The 19,904-nt window shown below is 40.8% G+C and overlaps 1 protein-coding gene across 1 annotated transcript in view; it reads right to left on the bottom strand.

Moving 5' to 3' along the window:
• Positions 1–19,904, bottom strand: part of LOC124594743 (general transcription factor 3C polypeptide 1) — a 370,793-nt gene continuing 350,889 nt past the window's right edge. Inside the window, exons 29-32 of the mRNA XM_047133120.1 lie at positions 18,377–19,455; positions 16,276–16,462; positions 476–566; positions 1–310 (exon numbers count right to left, since the gene is read on the bottom strand). Of these exons, the coding sequence (XP_046989076.1) occupies positions 189–310; positions 476–566; positions 16,276–16,462; positions 18,377–19,455 (1,479 nt within the window). The 3' untranslated portion in view covers positions 1–188. The remainder of the gene's footprint in view (positions 311–475; positions 567–16,275; positions 16,463–18,376; positions 19,456–19,904) is intronic.

The raw sequence follows: 19,904 nt of genomic DNA, 5'->3' as shown, positions 1-19,904 counted from the left end.
TATGATAATGTAATGGTCTTTATTTATTTACTCAGAGTTGCATTTAAATTAGCCTACAATGAATTGGATTATAAATCCTACTGTACACAGTATAAATATGCATTACATATGTCACCAAAAGTAGAAAAAATAACATATACATTGAAAAAAAGATAAATAAATTTGAGGACAGTCATAATGAGTTAGTGCTAACAACTTAAGAAGTCCTTTGAATATGTCTTCTTTCCAATGAACTGTCCCAATCTTGTAACAGCATCTGGTTGTGGATCAACTACGATATCAGCACTACTTTCGCTTCCATCAGCAGGCACTGTAAGCAATTGTATGTAAATTACAGATAGGTACAAACTGCGTTTTTGAGGTTATTTAAACAAAGAAAACTTGTTCCCAGGAAGGTGATATCACACCAATACTTGAAATAAAAATTATGTGAATGGTATTAAGAATAAATAACAGCTACCATCAATGGACTCACATATAGTTATATTTGATGGTGATGAAAATAATGTAGCTGGCCATGATTTATGAATGGTGTACATCTTAACACAGCCAATCTTCCACAGAATCTAGAACACAAAGAATACTTTACATATTACAGGAAAAAATGAATCAGTATATAATAAACTATTGAGAATGAAAAGCTGCTAGCCACAAGTAACCTATGCCACCCATTTCTTCATTACAACACACATTTACGTAGCTTAAGATTTTTCAAGAAAAAATTATTTTTATGACATTGTCAAAATCACAGCAGAAGTTCTGTTTTTCAAATTGAAACAAAAGGAAATATGGTTGCAGGGAACTACCTATATACACTATATTTTATCATTTCATCTACAAAGTCTCTCCATGGAAATCCTAAGCGCTCCATATGAGTTCTACACAAGAAGATACAAACAAAATGCATCTCTTATCTTTCACCAATTTGCCAGAAATACAAGAGAAATGTAATTTGAGAAGCTCAAGCTGAAAAATGAAACTGCAAGAACAGGAAACTGACAAGAATAATTTTTTGAAAGCTCCCCCTTCCAAAATCATGCACCTTTTACATGGCATTCTAGGGCTGCTATGCTGACCTCCACCCCTTTTTCTGTACTTAAAATTAATGGGTGTTTAGAAAGGCAACTTATAAGTACCCAACAAATTGTGCTATACTGAGATTGTACTATTTCCCCACGTAATTACTGCCTTCCACAATTAAATTTTGCTATCACTTGGAAAACTTCTTTATAGTCACACTTTGTTTGTTTTTGGAAAAAAAAGTGTCTCTCCCTTCATTATTGCTGCAAATCCTCCTAACACCATCTATGTTTCTTAAAAACATAAACAATCAATAGTAGCAAGGGTTGTACTGTAAGAAGAATTACTTAGGATTTAATTTCAATCATTTAATAATAATAATAATAATAATAATAATAATCAGTAAAAAAAGAAAAAAAAGCTGCTGTGTGACAGGAGAGCTCCTGCCAGTAGAATTCTCAGTTGATGGTAACAAATGGTATATTTTACTTCATTTTTCTCTTTATACTAACTAAATCCCATAAGAATGTTAGTGTATGTTTCTCAGGAGAATGCAACAATGTGTCAGTCTTGAAGCCAGGCTCACAATATCAAAAGCAGACATTAATACAAACAAGAATCTTTTTACCATCAGCACTACAATGAGAAAATAGAATTTCGAAACTGTCCATAAAGTGACCTCCATTTGCCACATTTGTTTTGCTGTCTTGCCAGTAATGAAATTGTAGTATATGTAGTGCTGGACCCCTGCATATTTAGCCACCGGCTTCACAGATGTGCTTTGTGGGAGAGGCACAGCCTGTTTTACCTTATGAGGTTGTTTATCAACAGAATGTTCATGGGGCTGTTTACTGCTAAGCCTCCTGCGGTCCCCATAACATCTGGGGGCACAAGTTGTGCCAATACATGGTGCGCAAGTCATGGTAAACAGCACTTGCTGCTCAACCCCTCTACAGTCAGTTCAACTCTGGGCTCCAGACTGAGTATCAACAGCCTTGAGTCTATGCTTTGAACCACAATGCCTGCTACTGCTGTTGCCCATCAAACAGTGCTTTCTCATGCCTTCATCTCAACCATCAGCACTGAACATCTGTCAGTCACTCCCAAAGACCAGACCTGCAGTTTGACGGCCCACAAGCACACAGCCATATAGTACTGTGCTGCTGATTATTCTTGGCATCTCCTGGCTCATCACCAATATCGATGATGGTGGACTCTGCCACAATACACACCCACTACACATAACTGAGATGGACTTTTAAGGTATACTCAGCTGTGGCCTTTAGTTCTCTAAGGCGTACTTAGCTTAGTTCACAGTTAATAAACAAGGGTTGTCATTGCAATGTGTGAATTCTATCACTACCAGTCACACCACTAGGCTAAGAATACAACAGTGACAATGAAGTTAATGGTTTTGTGTTACAGTGCTCTTCCCTCTTCCTCATGTACTACAATGGCGCTGAGGATAAAGGTTTCATGTCTCACTGCCCTTCCATTGTCCCCATATACTACAGTTGTGACAAGGATAATGTTTTCATGTTACAGTGCTGTTTCCTTGTCTGCAATATACTGTGTTACAGTGCTGTTCCCTTGTCTGCAATACACAACAGTGGCGAAGACAATAATGGTGTACTGCTACAGTGCCTGCTCATTATTTGCGTACTTCAAAGCCAGCTCAAGGTTCACTGGCTGCAATGCCAGCTTCTGGTCTCATCTGGCGCCCGACTAGCACATTTCTCCATGCCAAGCTCAATGCTGCCATACCACGTCGCTATCTGCCCAGATGATGCAGCTATGGCCAGCCCTCTTTCTCAGGGTGGTGGTGATCAGACAGGACACGTACAAGGCAGCTTCTTCATGTGTGTCTCAGTGTTTCCTCATGTGCCTTCATTCATTTTCGCTGGAGCAGGTTTTTTTTGTCAACTGTTTGCATGTTTTTCATGCAAATGGCATTTTCACTTGAGAGCTAGTTAGGCTGGATGGGACAACATATTCATGTTATTTTGTTGTGACAGCCTGTATTCAAATCCGACTATTGTGCGAGTGTATCCACCTGTGTACTGGAAATGTAATGTTTCTTTCTTGGGTTCCATATCTGGGTTCATTTGTATGGTCGTCTCCCTTTCAGAAGGCTTTTGTTCTGCACCTGGTGTTCATGTTTCTTGGTAGATGCAAGTTCTTGGCAATGTTCCCTCTTCAGCATAATTCGGGTGGTCTCTATGTCTGTTCAGCCACCAGAGGAATAATTGTCCAAAGTCTTTCCATTCAAGGATCAGGCAATTCTGGACCATCTCCCTGCTCACTCAAGTTCTACAGTCTCTCTCTCAGTGTTCCAGTGGGCGTAATCAGAACCAGTATCTGGACAGGACATCTAGGATCTTGTGTGTGGCAAGCTGGCTCACATTCTGTCAAGTTTGTTTACATTGTTGTCAAGCCATGCAGCACTACATTGCAAGTTCACAGAGTTCTCTGATAGAAGTCCTCTGGTATCAGGTTAGCATTTGCACAACACACAATCAGACACCAGCTTCTTGCAATTGGCCCTTTAGCTTCGGTCCAGTCACCCTGGTCTGGTCATGGCGACCATTGGGGTCCAGTCATTACAGCTGGCCCTCGGTTACAGGGTGTATATGGGGACAAGGAAAATAATTTCCCGGATTTCTCCCGGATATCCCGTTTAAAAAATATGCTTTTTCCCGGGCGAAAACACACTTTTTCTGTGCTAAGTGACAGTAGGTTTTCCGTGGATTTTCCCTCGGAACTGTAAAACTTATAAATCCTTTGAATGGTTAACGCTTTATACAATCGCGTAGAACTTCCCGGAAAAAAAAGAAAAGATGGGGCAAAGAACTTTTGGAGAGACTTTTAATTAAAGAAAGGAGAGAAGTTATAGAAAGACCTTTGATTTGCAGCAACATATACGCTGCATATTTTCGTATTACGGAAGTATAAATTCGAATTGCACCAAACACAGCGCGTTAGTTTCCGGAGCGTTGAAACCGAGGTTGCGATGTCCGTTTTGTAAGCGAGTCATATCTCAACCCACGAGATCTCGTCAGCCGATGACAGCAGCTATACAGAGCATAGGACTTGTGTTATAGTCACCCAATAGCAAGATCACTGGTTACATAGCGCGAACACGCAAGAGGAAAAGTTAACGGTTTACATTAATGTACACAGTACCGTATATCTACAAGAAAAGCTAAGCTTTCACATATAATATTAGTCTCTGAGATTAACAAGCTACAACAGAAGCTAAGCTTTCACATGTAATATTGACCATTTTTTGCGTGTGTTATACTTTAAGACACATCACACAAATGTGCCAGTAAATTTAAAATTATGACATAAATGTCTCGGCTCGAAATTCTTGTAAGTGGCTGGTCCTCAAACTGTTCAGTTTCGAACCCTCTGTCATTTAGATATCCATCCCATTTTCTCACACGTAACATAATTCATCTTAAGTAAAAAGAAATTTACTTTGAAAGTAACGCTTTTCTAACCACCATTCGCAATACTATCTGGATACTGTTAGAAAAAGGTACTATTTACCAGTTGCCAGAGAGCGCCAGAAAACAGTCATTATTGTGCGTGTGCAACCGCAGTGGTGTAGCAAGCCCATATGTTTGTGCGTATGAAGCACTAAGAGAGCTTACATTACAGCATATAAGAAACAGGGCATCAGAGAATACTCCAAAGAGCATCGGAATTTCGTAAACCATACTAAAATGCATAATTCGGCTAGAAGTGCAAATTGGCTTTTTCCAGATTCACAATGAAGTAGGTCCCATCTGACATTAAGCTTTTCAGTGTGGTTTTTGGAATGTAAATTTTCTTGGATTACCAGTACTCTACGATCTCATTTTTGGTTCTTTATTATGGCATAATGCCATATATGGCAGAAGATGAAAACGTGCACTTGAAATTCAGCGAACAGTTGGAACTAGCCAATACTGTAGAATGAAACACTTCGTTTCAAATAAAATGATTGCCTCGGCGGAAAGATTAATAAAGCAAAATTTCTTTAGAAAACTTGCAAAAATAACTTCACTGTTCTGCAAGGTGATTAATGCTTCACTGCTACTAACTTGGAAATATATTATTAATTTCAGTTTTATGATTTTATTTTTGTCCTCCGTAATTATGTGAACGTATTTTAATTCATTTGATAGCTCCCGGCCACAGAAATCCGTCTTGTTTTCATTTTACCTGGGAGCTGTACACGAAGAGAAGCAGCGAAATCACTTAACGTAAACAGGGATCACGTGGAGGTTAACCCCCTACCCGTGCAAGCGTGAATCTGGCAGCTAGGGCGCGTGAGAAAAATTTTTCTCATTTGCATCTGGCTTCTTGCTGCTACTACCGAAATAGCTAACAGCCAAACTTCAAGTAGCGGGACTGTTTATACGCGAGTCAAATGCGCATGTGCAACAGACAGCTGGCAATTGGTCAAACGAACCTAATGTGAAAAGTTGTGATGTCATGCTCATAGCAAGCAGTTTATTGTTACGAAGAATTACAGTCTGCGCCCTACGGCCTTTGACATATTTTAGCTATTTGCAGACGCTTGTGCGTGCATGGTTTTTTTTTGTTGTAAATTGCACATTTCCTTTGCCACTAAAGTTTTATTTTTTCCCTCTTGTTTATATTTTATTGCTGCAGTATCATTCTCCAGTAGCAGGATACAATAACATTCTTTGCTAGAGAATCAATTCTGCAGTCAAAATTACAAAAATTTACCTGAAAGCTAAAACAATGAAAAATTCCCGGGTTTTTCCCGGTTTTCTCCCGGATGAAAAAATTCCCGGGTTTTTCCCGGATTTCCTGGGTCGTATACACCCTGGGTTATCAACAGCCGAGTCGTTGCCAGTGCCCAATGTCTTGCCTGCCCTGCCATGGCCTGCAGCCTTGTTGTCACTGAGCCTACTGCAGTCAGCCTTGTGACACCTTTCCTGACTGCTACTGCCTCCTCTGAGGCCATGCAGGTGGTCAGTGCAACCATTCCCACTGGTGCCACTGTAGCCGTCCATATGACAGCTTCTGTGATCACTGCCGATCCTGTCATGGCCAGCTCTCCAATGCTGTTCCCAGCCATCACTTCTGTGGCAATCCTGCAGTTGGCCCAGCCATCCCTGCTAGTGCTGCCAATCCCTCATGTTCTTCCAGGCCTTGGGTTGTGACTTCTTGGAAACTCCACTGCCAGTCCTGCCTCTGCCAGGCTTTCCCCATCGCTGCCTATGGGAGCCAGCTTCCATTCCCATACATGGACATAACGTGCTTCTCTCATGAGGATAATTTTTTTGTGCTCATCACTGATTCAGTTCTGTATATTCACACAACTTGCTTTTGAGTCTTTTTATGCATACAGTACTCAGGCGAGCTGTGGTCACTTCTCAGACACATGTTTGCACAATGACTGATTGTCCTGTTGTTTCATTCCTGTTTGCTCTGGCGGCTGCTCGGTGGCTCCTCCCACAGTTGCTGTGCTGCTCTGAGATGACTGCACCATCTCTTTGATGGGCACTGGGAGCATTCATGGATGTGATTTCCGGACCGGGCATGGCCCCTGCTTTCCCTTAAGCAGTTGTTTATCAACAGAAAATTTGCTAGGTTATTTACCATCAAGCCTCCTGCAGCTGCCACAATGTCTGGGAGCACAAGTTGCACCAATACAAGGCGTTTGGGTCAAAATAAACAGCACTGCAGTTGCCAGCACCTATTTGTGTCTCTGAAATTGTGTGTCCCTGTGAAGTCAAGCCTGTATTCCTTCGCTGACAGGTACTTAGGTCACTGCTCAACCCATCGACAGCCAGTTATGTTGTGTGCTCCAGATCAATCATCAGCCACCTCAAGTCAGGCGACAATGACTGTGGCTGTCGCTACCAATCAGATAGTGGCACGATAAAATTTTCTCAGGTTTCCAGCAGTGTCCAGATACTTTTGATCACACAGTGTACAAGCAAAGGCAGGTGTAGGACTGGCTGTACGATGCTGTTGCAGTGGCCTATATAGCGTCCTGGTAGTCCGGGAATACGGCGTGTGGTGGCGCCAGGTGCTGAGTGGAGACTCACTTCCATCTTGTGACACCGGTCCTCTACTGGTCATCTTGAAATGGAGTACGCAGACAGTCGGCAAATCTACACTCATGCTCATAAATTAATGATAATGCTGATACATGGTGAAACAATGCTCTGGTGGGTGATTTGTGGGCTTAAATCACCTCAGGGTATGACCATGCAGTGCATTTGACCTGCGGTTGTCGCACAGTTGCGCTGGCAGCAGGCCACATACGCAGAGGTGCGTGGGTGCATGTCAGAGTACGGTGCAGCAAGTAAGCGTGCAGGTGTTTTCAGATGTGCTAATGGTGACTGTGTGTTGAAAATGTCTCAAAGAACACATATTGATGACGTTATGAAGGGTAGAATACTAGGGCGACTGGAGGCTGGTCAAACACAGCAGGTCATAGCACAGGCCCTTTGTGTGCCACAAAGTGTGATCTCAAGATTATGGCAACGATTCCAGCAGACAGGAAACATGTCCAGGCTCTACAGTACAGGACGTCCACAGTGTACAACACCACAAGAAGACTGATATCTCACCATCAGTGCCCGCAGACGACCATCGAGTACTGCAGGTAGCCTTGCTCGGGACCTTACTGCAGCCACTGGAACAGTTGTCTCCAGACATACAGACAACAGATGACTGAACAGACATGGTTTATTCACCAGGAGACCTGCAAGGTGCATTCCGCTGACCCCTGGTCACAGGAGAGTGCGTAAAACCTTGTGTCAAGAACACAGTACATGGTCATTGGAGCAGTGGCCTCAGGTTATGTTCACGGACGAGTCCAGGTATAGTCTGAACAGTGATTCTTGCCGGGTTTTCATCTGGCATGAACCAGGAACCAGATACCAACCCCTTAACATCCTTGAAAGGGTCCTGTATGGAGGTTGTGGTTTGATGGTGTATGGTGGGGTTATCATTGATGCATGTACACCCCTGCATGTCTTTGACAGAGGAACTGTAACAGGTCAGGTGTATTGGGACATCATTTTGCACCAGTATGTCTGCCTTTTCAGGGGTGCAGTGGGTCCCACCTTCCTCCTGATACATGATAACACACGGCCCCACCAAGCTGCCATCGCGGGGGAGTGCCTTGAAACAGAAGATATCAGGCGAATGGAGTTGCCTGCCTGTTCTCAAGACCTAAACCCCATCGAACATGTCTGGGATGCTCTCGATCGACATATTGTTGCATGTCTTCAAACCCCTACGACACTTCAGGAGCTCCGATAGGCACTGGTGCAAGAACGGGAGGCTGTTCCCCAGCAGCTGCTCGACCACCTGACCCAGAGTATACCAACCTGTTGTGTGGCCTGTGTACATGTGCATGGTGATCATATCCCATATTTATGTTGGGGTACATGTGCAGGAAACAGTAGTGCTTTGTAGCACATGTGTTTCAGGACAGTTTTCTCAACTTATCCAATACCATGGACTTACATATCTGTGTCGTGTGTGTTCCCTACGTGCCTATGCTATTAGTGCCAGTTTTGTGTAGTACCACATTGTGTGCACCACGTTCTGCAATTATCCTTCATTTATGAGCATGAGTGTATAAGCCCGGTCCGCATATGTCCGCCGCTGTCGGCCGGTGGTGGAATGATGGCAGATACCACAGTATTCATTGCGCACTCGCTGCGCCTGCTTCAACTTTCCAGTGGCCAGGTTCCAAGCTCTGTTTAGCTGCAGGCCACCATCTTTATTGAGAGTATTGTCAGAAATGTTTAACTCTATTGCTGCTTTTATAACACAGTCCCAAAAACAAGTAGTCCATGTAATAACAGATGTCTCAGCAAACGCGATATGGTGTCCGTTTTTTAAAGCATGTTCCGCTACCTCTGATTACTCACGATGGTGCGGGCGGAAACATCTCTTGTGCTCCACGCGGCGCTGTTCAATAGTACATACAGTCTGTCCGATATAGAACTGTCCAGATCCACATGGTATTTTATATAATCTTGCTGCTCCAAGTCGAACATCGTCTTTCACAGGCCTCATTAGCTATTGGATTTTAGAATTTTAGCAGATGCCCTGAAAACCGTATTACTTTTATGCTTCTTTAGAAGCCGGCTAATCTTTCCTGTTATTGAGCCACAGAATGGCAAGAGTGCAAGCTTCTTCGTGTCCTTCTTGGAGGTCTTCAGCTTATGTTTCTTTGGCAACATGGCTTGCGAAATCTGGTGGTGGTTGTCACGCAGTTGCCGGGATCATCGGCCGCTGGACAACAGTCAGTCGCTCTCGACACTAGACATGTGCCTAAATGGCCCATGAGCTCACAGCCACATGGTACAGTGCCTTGGCACATCCTAGCTCACCACCACTACCAATGTTTGTGGGCTCCATCATAGTGGGCACCTGCTACACATCATTGAAATGGACTTTTAAGTTGTATTCAAGTATGGACTTTTATCCTCTAAGCTGTACTGAGTTTAGTTCATTGTCAATAAACAAAAAATTGTCATTCTAATGTGTGGACTCAACCACTACCAGTATCACACCTTGGTGAAGGATATAACAGATACAGACAAAAGCCTCATTCTCACATGAATAATGTAATGAACATACTCAGTATAAATTTTTACTAATTTAATCAACGGAAAATGCAAGATGGAATGTGCCTATCTGCAACTCAACATCTCTGCCATATGGTGAGTTGCATTTTTCCTAATTTAGCAACACAGGCCACAAAATTAATTAATAATGATAATCAAGTGAGCAGTTTCATATTATAACTGTCAATAAACAAACAAGGCACTATTTGGCATGGACTCCTGTTTACAAATTTTTCTATTTCTTCATTTACATAGTGTGTATCATATTGCTCATGTATGTCACTTTCCCTTAGGATTTCTTTTCCCAACCACAAACATATTATCAGAGACAGCTGCTACCTAATGTGACACGTATCAGGGAGAGCATTTACGCATGAATTCAAGGATACAGGTAAGGAGGACATCAAAACTTCTCACCATCTTTTATCATATGTAGTTCTTGACAAATATCATGAAAATATATCAGAAAGTTGTTTCAACACAATGCCACAGCTTTGTAATGGTGCGTATAACATTATGAACTTCTAGTTCTTTCTCTATTATGACACAATTTCTAGGGTAACATTTAGAGATACTACACTAGAAGCAGACAGCCTGAAACAGGGGAAGGAATACTGTAGATGATGAATAGGTAGCTTTGAGAGATGAAATAGTGAAGGCAGTACAGGATCAGATAGGTAAGAAGCCAAGACCTAGTAGAAATCCTTGGATATCACAGGAGATATTGAATTTCCATAATGAAAGGAGAAAATATAAAAATTCAGCCAATCAAGCAAGTGAAATGGAATACAAATGTCTAAAAAACAAGATTGACAAGAAGTGCAAAATGGCTACGCACAATTGGCTAGTGCCTTTGGAGAAAAGAGAAGCAAATGTACGAATACCAAGGCCTCAGATGCAATACCAGTATTGAGCAAAGAAAGGAAAGCTGAAAAGTGGACAGAATATGTAGAGGAGCTACTGTACAAGGAAAATGAACTTGAAGTTGATGATGTAGAAAGGGAAGTGGAAGTAGTTGAAGTTGAAATAGGAGCTACGATACTGCGAGAAAAATTTAACTGAGTGCTGAAGACCTAAGCCAAGGCAAGGCCCCCGGATTAGATGATGTTCCCTCAGAACTGATGATTTCCTTTGGAGAGCCAGCAATGACTAAATTGTTCCATCTGGTGTGCAAGATATATAAAATAGGGGAAGTACCCTCAGACTTCAAGAAGAACATAATAAATCCAGTAACAAAGTAAGTAGGTGCTGATTTTGTGAATATTGCCAAACTATTAGTTTAATAAGCCTTGGTTTCAAAAATTTTATATGAATTACTTACAGAAGAATGGAAAAACTGGTAGAAGTTGACACTGGAGATCAGTTGGGTTCCAGAGAAATGTTGGAATGTGCAAAATAATACTGATCCTATGACTTATCTCAGAATATAGGTTAAGGAAAGGCAAATCTAGGTTTATAGTATTTGTAGAAGCTTCTGAGAATGTTGAACAGAAAACACTCTAAGTTTCTGATGTTTGGTTGGGTAAAATACAGGGGACAAAATGTTGTCTACAACTTGTACAGAATCCAGACGACAGTTATACTCATAAGACTTGAAGGGCATAAAAGGGAAGTATTGGTTGAGAAGGGAGTCAGACAGGGTTGTAGTGTATACTCAAGATTATACAGTCTCTACACTGAGTAAGCTGTGAAGGAGAGCAAGGAGAAATCTGGAGACAGTATTGAAGTTCAGGGAGAAGAAATAAAAACTTTGAGGTTTGCTGATGACATCACAATTCTGGCAGAGACAGCAAAGGACATGGAAGTACAGATGAATGGATTGGACAGGGTCTTGAAATGAGGATATAAGATGAACATTAACTAAATGGTAAATAAATGTAGTCAGATTACATCAAGTGATGCTGAGGGAATTAGATTAGGAAATGAGGTACTAAAAGTAGTTGATAAGTCTTGCTATTTGGGCCATAAAATTACTGATGATGGCCAACATAGAAAGTATACAAAATGTAGGCTGGCAAGAGTTTTTGAAGAAGAGAAATTTGTTAACACACAATATAACTTTACACAGTTAGCAAGTCTTTTCTGAAGGTATCTGTCTGTCATGTAGCCTTGTATGTAAGTCAAGTGTGGGCAATAAGCAGTTCAGGCAAGAAGAGCATATAAGCTTTTTAAATGTGGTACAACAGAAGCATTGATCATGTAATTAAAGAGAAGGAACTCAACAGAATTAGAGAGAAAAGAAATTTGTAGCATAACTTCATTAAAAGAAAGGATTGGTTGATAGTACACATTCTGAGACATCAAGGAATCATCAATTTAGTATTAGAGGGAAGTATGAGAGGATAAAAACTGCAGAGTGAGATAAGTATAGTGAGCAGGTTCAAATGGATGTGGGTTGCAGTAGTTATTTGGAGATGAAGAGGTTTTCACTGTAAAGAGTTGTGTGGAGAGCTGCATCAAACCAGTGTTTGGACAGAAGACCATAACAACAACCACAACAACACTAGAAGTAAACTGACTTAAACAGCATCTACAGAAATTTCCTGTCAGATAAATATTGTATGCTATACTGGCACATGAACAAGGAACATTGTCTTTCCATGGTCACAGTTAATTTCCAAACAATTCTTCTGGGTAGCAGACTGCATCATATTGTAAAATGGTGTACCAGCATTCCAAACAATACAGTAAGTGGCCTTCATCAAGATATGTACTTAGTACTATTTACCCCCCCCCCCCCCCCCCCCCCCATGAACCATGGAACTTGCCGTTGGTGGGGAGGCTTGCGTGCCTCAGCGATACAGATGGCCGTACCGTAGGTGCAACCACAACGGAGGGGTATCTGTTGAGAGGCCAGACAAACATGTGGTTACTGAAGAGGGGCAGCAGCCTTTTCAGTAGTTGCAGGGGCAACAGTCCGGATGATTGACTGATCTGGCCTTGTAACATTAACCAAAACGGCCTTGCTGTGCTGGTACTGCGAATGGCTGAAAGCAAGGGGAAACTACAGCCGTGATTTTTCCCAAGGACATGCAGCTTTACTGTATGATTAAATGATGATGGCGTCCTCTTGGGTAAAATATTCCGGAGGTAAAATAGTCCCCCATTCGGATCTCCGGGCGGGGACTACTCAAGAGGACGTCGTTATCAGGAGAAAGAAAATTGGCATTCTACGGATCGGAGCGTGGAATGTCAGATCCCTTAATCGGGCAGGTAGGTTAGAAAATTTAAAAAGGGAAATGGATAGGTTAAAGTTAGATATAGTGGGAATTAGTGAAGTTCGGTGGCAGGAGGAACAAGACTTTTGGTCAGGTGATTACAGGGTTATAAATACAAAATCAAATAGGGGTAATGCAGGAGTAGGTTTAATAATGAATAAAAAAATAGGAGTGCAGGTTAGCTACTACAAACAGCATAGTGAACGCATTATTGTGGCCAAGATAGACACAAAGCCCATGCCTACTACAGTAGTACAAGTTTATATGCTAACTAGCTCTGCAGATGATGAAGAAATTGATGAAATGTATGACGAGATAAAAGAAATTATTCAGGTAGTGAAGGGAGACGAAAATTTAATAGTCATGGGTGACTGGAATTCGTCAGTAGGAAAAGGGAGAGAAGGAAACATAGTAGGTGAATATGGATTGGGGGGAAGAAATGAAAGAGGAAGCCGCCTTGTAGAATTTTGCACAGAGCATAACTTAATCATAGCTAACACTTGATTCAAGAATCATAAAAGAAGGTTGTATACCTGGAAGAATCCTGGAGATACTAAAAGGTATCAGATAGATTATATAATGGTAAGACAGAGATTTAGGAACCAGGTTTTAAATTGTAAGACATTTCCAGGGGCAGATGTGGATTCTGACCACAATATATTGGTTATGAACTGCAGATTGAAACTGAAGAAACTGCAAAAAGCTGGGAATTTAAGGAGATGGGACCTGGATAAACTGAAAGAACCAGAGGTTGTAGAGAGTTTCAGGGAGAGCATAAGGGAACAATTGACAGGAATGGGGGAAAGAAATACAGTAGAAGAAGAATGGGTAGCTCTGAGGGATGAAGTAGTGAAGGCAGCAGAGGATCAAGTAGGTAAAAAGACGAGGGCTAATAGAAATCCTTGGGTAACAGAAGAAATATTGAATTTAATTGATGAAAGGAGAAAATATAAAAATGCAGTAAATGAAGCAGGCAAAAAGGAATACAAACGTCTCAAAAATGAGATCGACAGGAAGTGCCAAATGGCTAAGCAGGGCTGGCTAGAGGACAAATGTAAGGATGTAGAGGCTTGTCTCACTAGGGGTAAGATAGATACTGCCTACAGGAAAATTAAAGAGACCTTTGGAGATAAGAGAACCACTTGTATGAATATCAAGAGCTCAGATGGCAACCCAGTTCTAAGCAAAGAAGGGAAGGCAGAAAGGTGGAAGGAGTATGTAGAGGGTTTATACAAGGGCGATGTACTTGAGGAAAATATTATGGAAATGGAAGAGGATGTAGATGAAGATGAAATGGGAGATAATATACTATGTGAAGAGTTTGACAGAGCACTGAAAGACCTGAGTCGAAACAAGGCCCTGGGAGTAGACAACATTCCATTAGAACTACTGACGGCCTTGGGAGAGCCAGTCCTGACAAAACTCTACCATCTGGTGAGCAAGATGTATGAGACAGGCGAAATACCCTCAGACTTCAAGAAGAATATAATAATTCCAATCCCAAAGAAAGCAGGTGTTGACAGACGTGAAAATTACCGGACTATCAGTTTAATAAGTCACAGCTGCAAAATACTAACGCGAATTCTTTACAGACAAATGGAAAAACTAGTAGAAGCGGACCTCGGGGAAGATCAGTTTGGATTCCGTAGAAATGTTGGAACACGTGAGGCAATACTAACCTTACGACTTATCTTAGAAGAAAGATTAAGAAAAGGCAAAACTACGTTTCTAGCATTTGTAGACTTAGAGAAAGCTTTTGACAACATTAACTGGAATACTCTCTTTTCGAATTCTGAAGGTGGCAGGGATCAAATACAGGGAGCGAAAGGCTATTTACAATTTGTACAGAAACCAGATGGCAGTTATAAGACTCGAGGGGCATGAAAGGGAAGCAGTGGTTGGGAAAGGAGTGAGACAGGGTTGTAGCCTCTCCCCGATGTTATTCAATCTGTATATTGAGCAAGCAGTAAAGGAAACAAAAGAAAAATTCGGAGTAGGTATTAAAATTCATGGAGAAGAAATAAAAACTTAGAGGTTTGCCGATGACATTGTAATTCTGTCAGAGACAGCAAAGGACTTGGAAGAGCAGTTGAACGGAATGGACAGTGTCTTGAAAGGAGGTTGAAAGGAGGATATAAGATGAACATCAACAAAAGCAAAACGAGGATGATGGAATGTAGTCAAATTAAATCGGGTGATGCTGAGGGGATTAGATTAGGAAAGGAGACACTTAAAGTAGTAAATGAGTTTTGCTATTTAGGGAGTAAAATAACTGATGATGGTCGATGTAGAGAGGATATAAAATGTAGACTGGCAATGGCAAGGAAATCGTTTCTCAAGAAGAGAAATTTGTTAACATCGAGTATAGATTTAAGTGTCTGGAAGTTGTTTCTGAAAGTATTTGTATGGAGTGTAGCCATGTATGGAAGTGAAACATGGACAATAACCAGTTTGGACAAGAAGAGAATAGAAGCTTTCGAAATGTGGTGCTACAGAAGAATGCTGAAGATAAGGTGGGTAGATCACGTAACTAATGAGGAGGTATTGAATAGGATTGGGGAGAAGAGAAGTTTGTGGCACAACTTGACTAGAAGAAGGGATCGGTTGGTAGGACACGTTTTGAGGCATCAAGGGATCACAAATTTAGCATTGGAGGGCAGCGTGGAGGGTAAAAATCGTAGAGGGAGACCAAGAGACGAATACACTAAGCAGATTCAGAAGGATGTAGGTTGCAGTAGGTACTGGGTGATGAAAAAGCTTGCACAGGATAGAGTAGCATGGAGAGCTGCATCAAACCAGTCTCAGGACTGAAGACCACAACAACATCAACAACTATTTACCATAATGGCCAAAAGATTTGTACATCACTGTAGAACATGATGAGGTAAAGAACCAGGATGAATTTTATGGGAACAAAAGGAAATTGTGCGTTGATTGAAGCCTTCAATACTGCTTCACCAACTCTCAACCAAACTGACACCTTTCAACCTAACCTAGACCACACGCTTCGCTAAGTTGGCATACATTTAATGTCACATGCCACAACATTATTACGTCACAGGGCAGTGTTAACATGTTGTATTAGTAGGTTTAACTGACCCAAAATTGTTGATTTTCCCCTTAAATGGCGTGCTACGTCTCCCTTCACAGAGAATGTTTACTGACAGTTCTACTTCATTTAGCATCACACTAATCCTACCATTTTCTTGTTTTCACTTGCCAGGTGAATAGGGTTGTGGTTAAAAAAGCTAAACTTTACTTTTAGTTTTGTCTTTGCTTGGGCAACCTGGTAAGTTTGAGTCTTTCTATCCTTCTTTTACTGTAACTAGTTAATATCAAATACAAATATTTTGTCAAGAATAAATAAATAAAATAAAACAAAGCATAGTGGAAAAGAGAGAATCTGTGAATTTCTTTCTTACCTCCAGAAGTTCCCTTACATGAAAGGGTTGTATTGCTGGTGAAAACCGTTCAGCAATGCTCTCTATAGTATTTCCTGGTTTGGACATGCAGTGTCCAAGAATGGCTCCCAGCAAGCGATCCAGTATTCTCCTATTTAATGTACCATTTATTCTTATCCATGGTCGCATCGAAATCTGGATCTGCTCACTGACCAGAAAGAAATACAGTGTCAGACAATTTTATACAATTGTACAACAAAGACACCTCAGCCTACACTAAGAAATGGAGAAAAGTCACCATGAACAATTGACCAACATCTTAAGAAACATCCCCCCCCCCCCACACACACACACACAAAACACCATACACGTACAGTTATTTGTTATTACACAACTGGATCTATGTGCACACTTCTTTATATCAATAAAGCAACACGCCAATGCCCTTAACTTAAGTTGAAATCTTTTGTTACTAGCTTAGAGCTTAGTTTTCACAAAAATAGAAATTAGCACATCATGCATGAAATATGGAAAATTCATATCTACTTTACAAGGGAATACGAAGAAGCTTAACTGGGAAAATAAAATATTGTAGTCAAATTTGAGTACAGTATGTATCTCAGACAATATACATTCATTCATTCATTCTTAGCCAACAGTCTTTCACAGTGGTAACATCAGTTCCCGTCTGATCAGTTAGTGCTGTAGCACTTGGATGGTTGACCATCTGGGTTTGCTGAGAGCTGTTGGCAAGCGGTGTGCATTCGGCCCTTGTGAGGCCAGTTGAGGAGCTACTTGATGGAGAAGTAGTGGCTAGTCATGAAAACTGACAATGCCAGGAGAGCAGTGTGCCAACCACATGGCCCTCCATATCTGCATCCAGTGACACCTACTGCTTGAGTACGACATGGCAACCGTAGGTACTGTTGGACCTACAGAGCCCTGTTTGGGTGGAAAGTTTTTAGTTATATTCATTCACACATCCTGTTCCATGAATCCCACCACAAAGGCACATATAAAAGCTGCAACACCCAGAAAGAATGACCTTATGTAAGCCAAATTTAGAGGCTGTGAAGAACAGCAAACCAGCCGTATGTAACTAAGATGTGTAGAGATGGTGTAGGCTCAATAGTCAATGCAGAGCTATGAAAAAAAGTGAAAAAATTAAAGCAAGTGCCTTAATCAGTGCAAAAGGGTGAGTAAGTACGTGGAGAGTTCAAAAAGGATAGAATTATTGATCTCTGGTCAATAAATTTGTCATGCTATGACACTTCTGGCTGTACATGGTATGCAGTTACAACAGTAGCGTGCATGTGGAACTGTGGTTTGGAGAGGACTACCCACAGTGATGAGTGAATATTGGGCAATGCAATCGGATCACAAAATGGAAAGCCCAACATATCATCTGCATTACTGCAAGACACAGTATGGTTTCATGCACAGCACTGATTTAGTATTACAAAATAATGGGTATCAGGGTCATATCCAGTGGTCTTTGGGACTGTTTGGTGATTAGTGACAGTTATGATGACATTTCATCCATACTGATGAGGTAACAATGGCACATGAATCAGCAACTGGTGCATATAGGGTGATGCAAAGTGAACTTTAATAATGTTGAAACAATAGCTTTTAGGATTACTGACCTGGTTGGTAACAATTCTCATGACATTCAGTCCCAAAGGCTGGGGATGGTGGTAGTAAGACATGGAAATCACAACTATGGAACATTTGGAGCAAATTAAACCAGAACTGGTACAAACATGAGTTACTATCTCAGAAAAAAACTGAAAATGGTGGAGGTAAAACACCCACAGAATTGCTAAAAGAGGGTACGGGGGTAGACACCAAGTGACACACAAAAATATCCAAAAATTACTGATATTATAATCAACTCCATAGCTTTTGTTGTTGCTAGGATGATGGAGAGCCCTGAGTACATTTCACCTCTGGGACTGTGAGTATGAATGGAAAGGGAGTAACACGTAAAAAATAATTAAAAAGAATCATTATGGTATCAATGTCACAATTTTCAGGGTTGCTAGGCTGTACATACACATCAAAGTAAGTGAACAATACCATGTAATCAATTACATTATCATGTAGTTTTTAAGTATCCTACCTGTTCTCCAATTCTCTTGCAGCTGCTTTCAGTTCCATTACTTTTGCTGATTTATCCATTTCAATCTTTTGTTTTCTTGAAATTTCATTTCTTTTCCTTTTTCTTGGTCTTTGGACTTCCACATTTTCCTGTTTGACTTCTGTAGATTTTTTATTTGGAATTTTACATGTCTTGCCTTTTTCTGATACAACACTACTCTCTGGAAGATGACACCTATTGTTGGAGCTGCCACAACTATCCAAATTAGAGCTATGAGGCAAACTAGTTGCTGTTGTTCCTTCAGTGTTTGAAACAGTCACAGATTTGTGTTCCTCAGTCTTTTTTGGAGAGGTTACTCCATCATCAGTAATTTGAGGATCTTCAAGGGTATTTACATCATTTTTTTTGTGCAAAGAACAGCTGTCCACTGAATCTGGATTAGTCTTTACATTATTAACTTCAACTGGATGTTGAGGATAATTGTTATCTGAAATGGCTTCAGAAAGAGGAATGTTTGCATCTGTACTGTCTGTTGTAGTGTCATCTTTCTGGTTATAGCATGAGTTATTAGTCTTTTTAGAATCTTCTGGGACCACAGCTGCCTGTTCAGCATCTGAGTTCACATTTACTCCAGAGGAACTGGATTTTATACGCGCCTTCAGCTCAGCACGTAAGTGAGACTTCGTTTTGAGTGAAAATCTATACCTGTTTCTTTTTATTACACTACTTTTTGTTTTACCTGATTGCGACTGAACTTTTCGAAGCTTTTGTTTCCGTTTTTGTTGCTGTCCGTTACATTCTGCTTTCCTCTTTTTCAGTTGATAAAGCATTTGTCCTTTTTTCTTTTTAATCTTCCTCTCTCCCTCTGTAACAACTTCTTTTTTAGGTCCAACTACACGCAAGCCCTTTGCCATACTTGGCTTCAGTTTCTCCCTGCTCAAACGGCGTAGTCTACGAGTGTTTACGAGCCACAGTTTGATGAATTTCCAATGTATGTAACGGGCCTCTGTTACACCATTTCTTATTACAACACCATTTTGTGTAAGAAATGAAACAATTTCAGAAAATTGCAATTCTTTGAAATTCCTCTGGCACACCAACTGAAAAGTAAACAAAAATAATAAAAATAGTAGACAAAAGTGATAATTTGAAGTTCTACTGATTTAACACCAAACATTTCTCATATAGGATGAAATATCTTCAAACATAATGGTTGGTCAATAATAACAAATCAAAATCTTTGAAGAAGGAATGGAGGAAGATTAGCATTTTATGTTCTGTTGACAATCAGCATCATTACAGAACGAGCACAAGCTTGGAATGTGCAAGGATGGGAGGAAACTCAGCTGTGGGTCCTTTCAAAGGAATCATTTAGCATTTGCCATGCATGTGTTGGAGAAACCATGGAAACCTCAACTATGTATGGTCATTTATTCCAAATGTGGGTTGGGATATGTAACACAACTTGGGGGGGGGGGGGGGGGGCAAAAAAAAATTTGACTTAATTTTCCGATAAATACTTTAACATTAACAAAAAAAAAAAAAAAAA

Source organism: Schistocerca americana, chromosome 2 (genome assembly GCF_021461395.2).
Source record: "Schistocerca americana isolate TAMUIC-IGC-003095 chromosome 2, iqSchAmer2.1, whole genome shotgun sequence".
Lineage (NCBI taxonomy): Eukaryota > Metazoa > Arthropoda > Insecta > Orthoptera > Acrididae > Schistocerca > Schistocerca americana.
The sequence above is the reverse complement of the archived record's forward strand: the minus strand, read 5'-3'. Positions and strand labels throughout refer to the sequence as shown.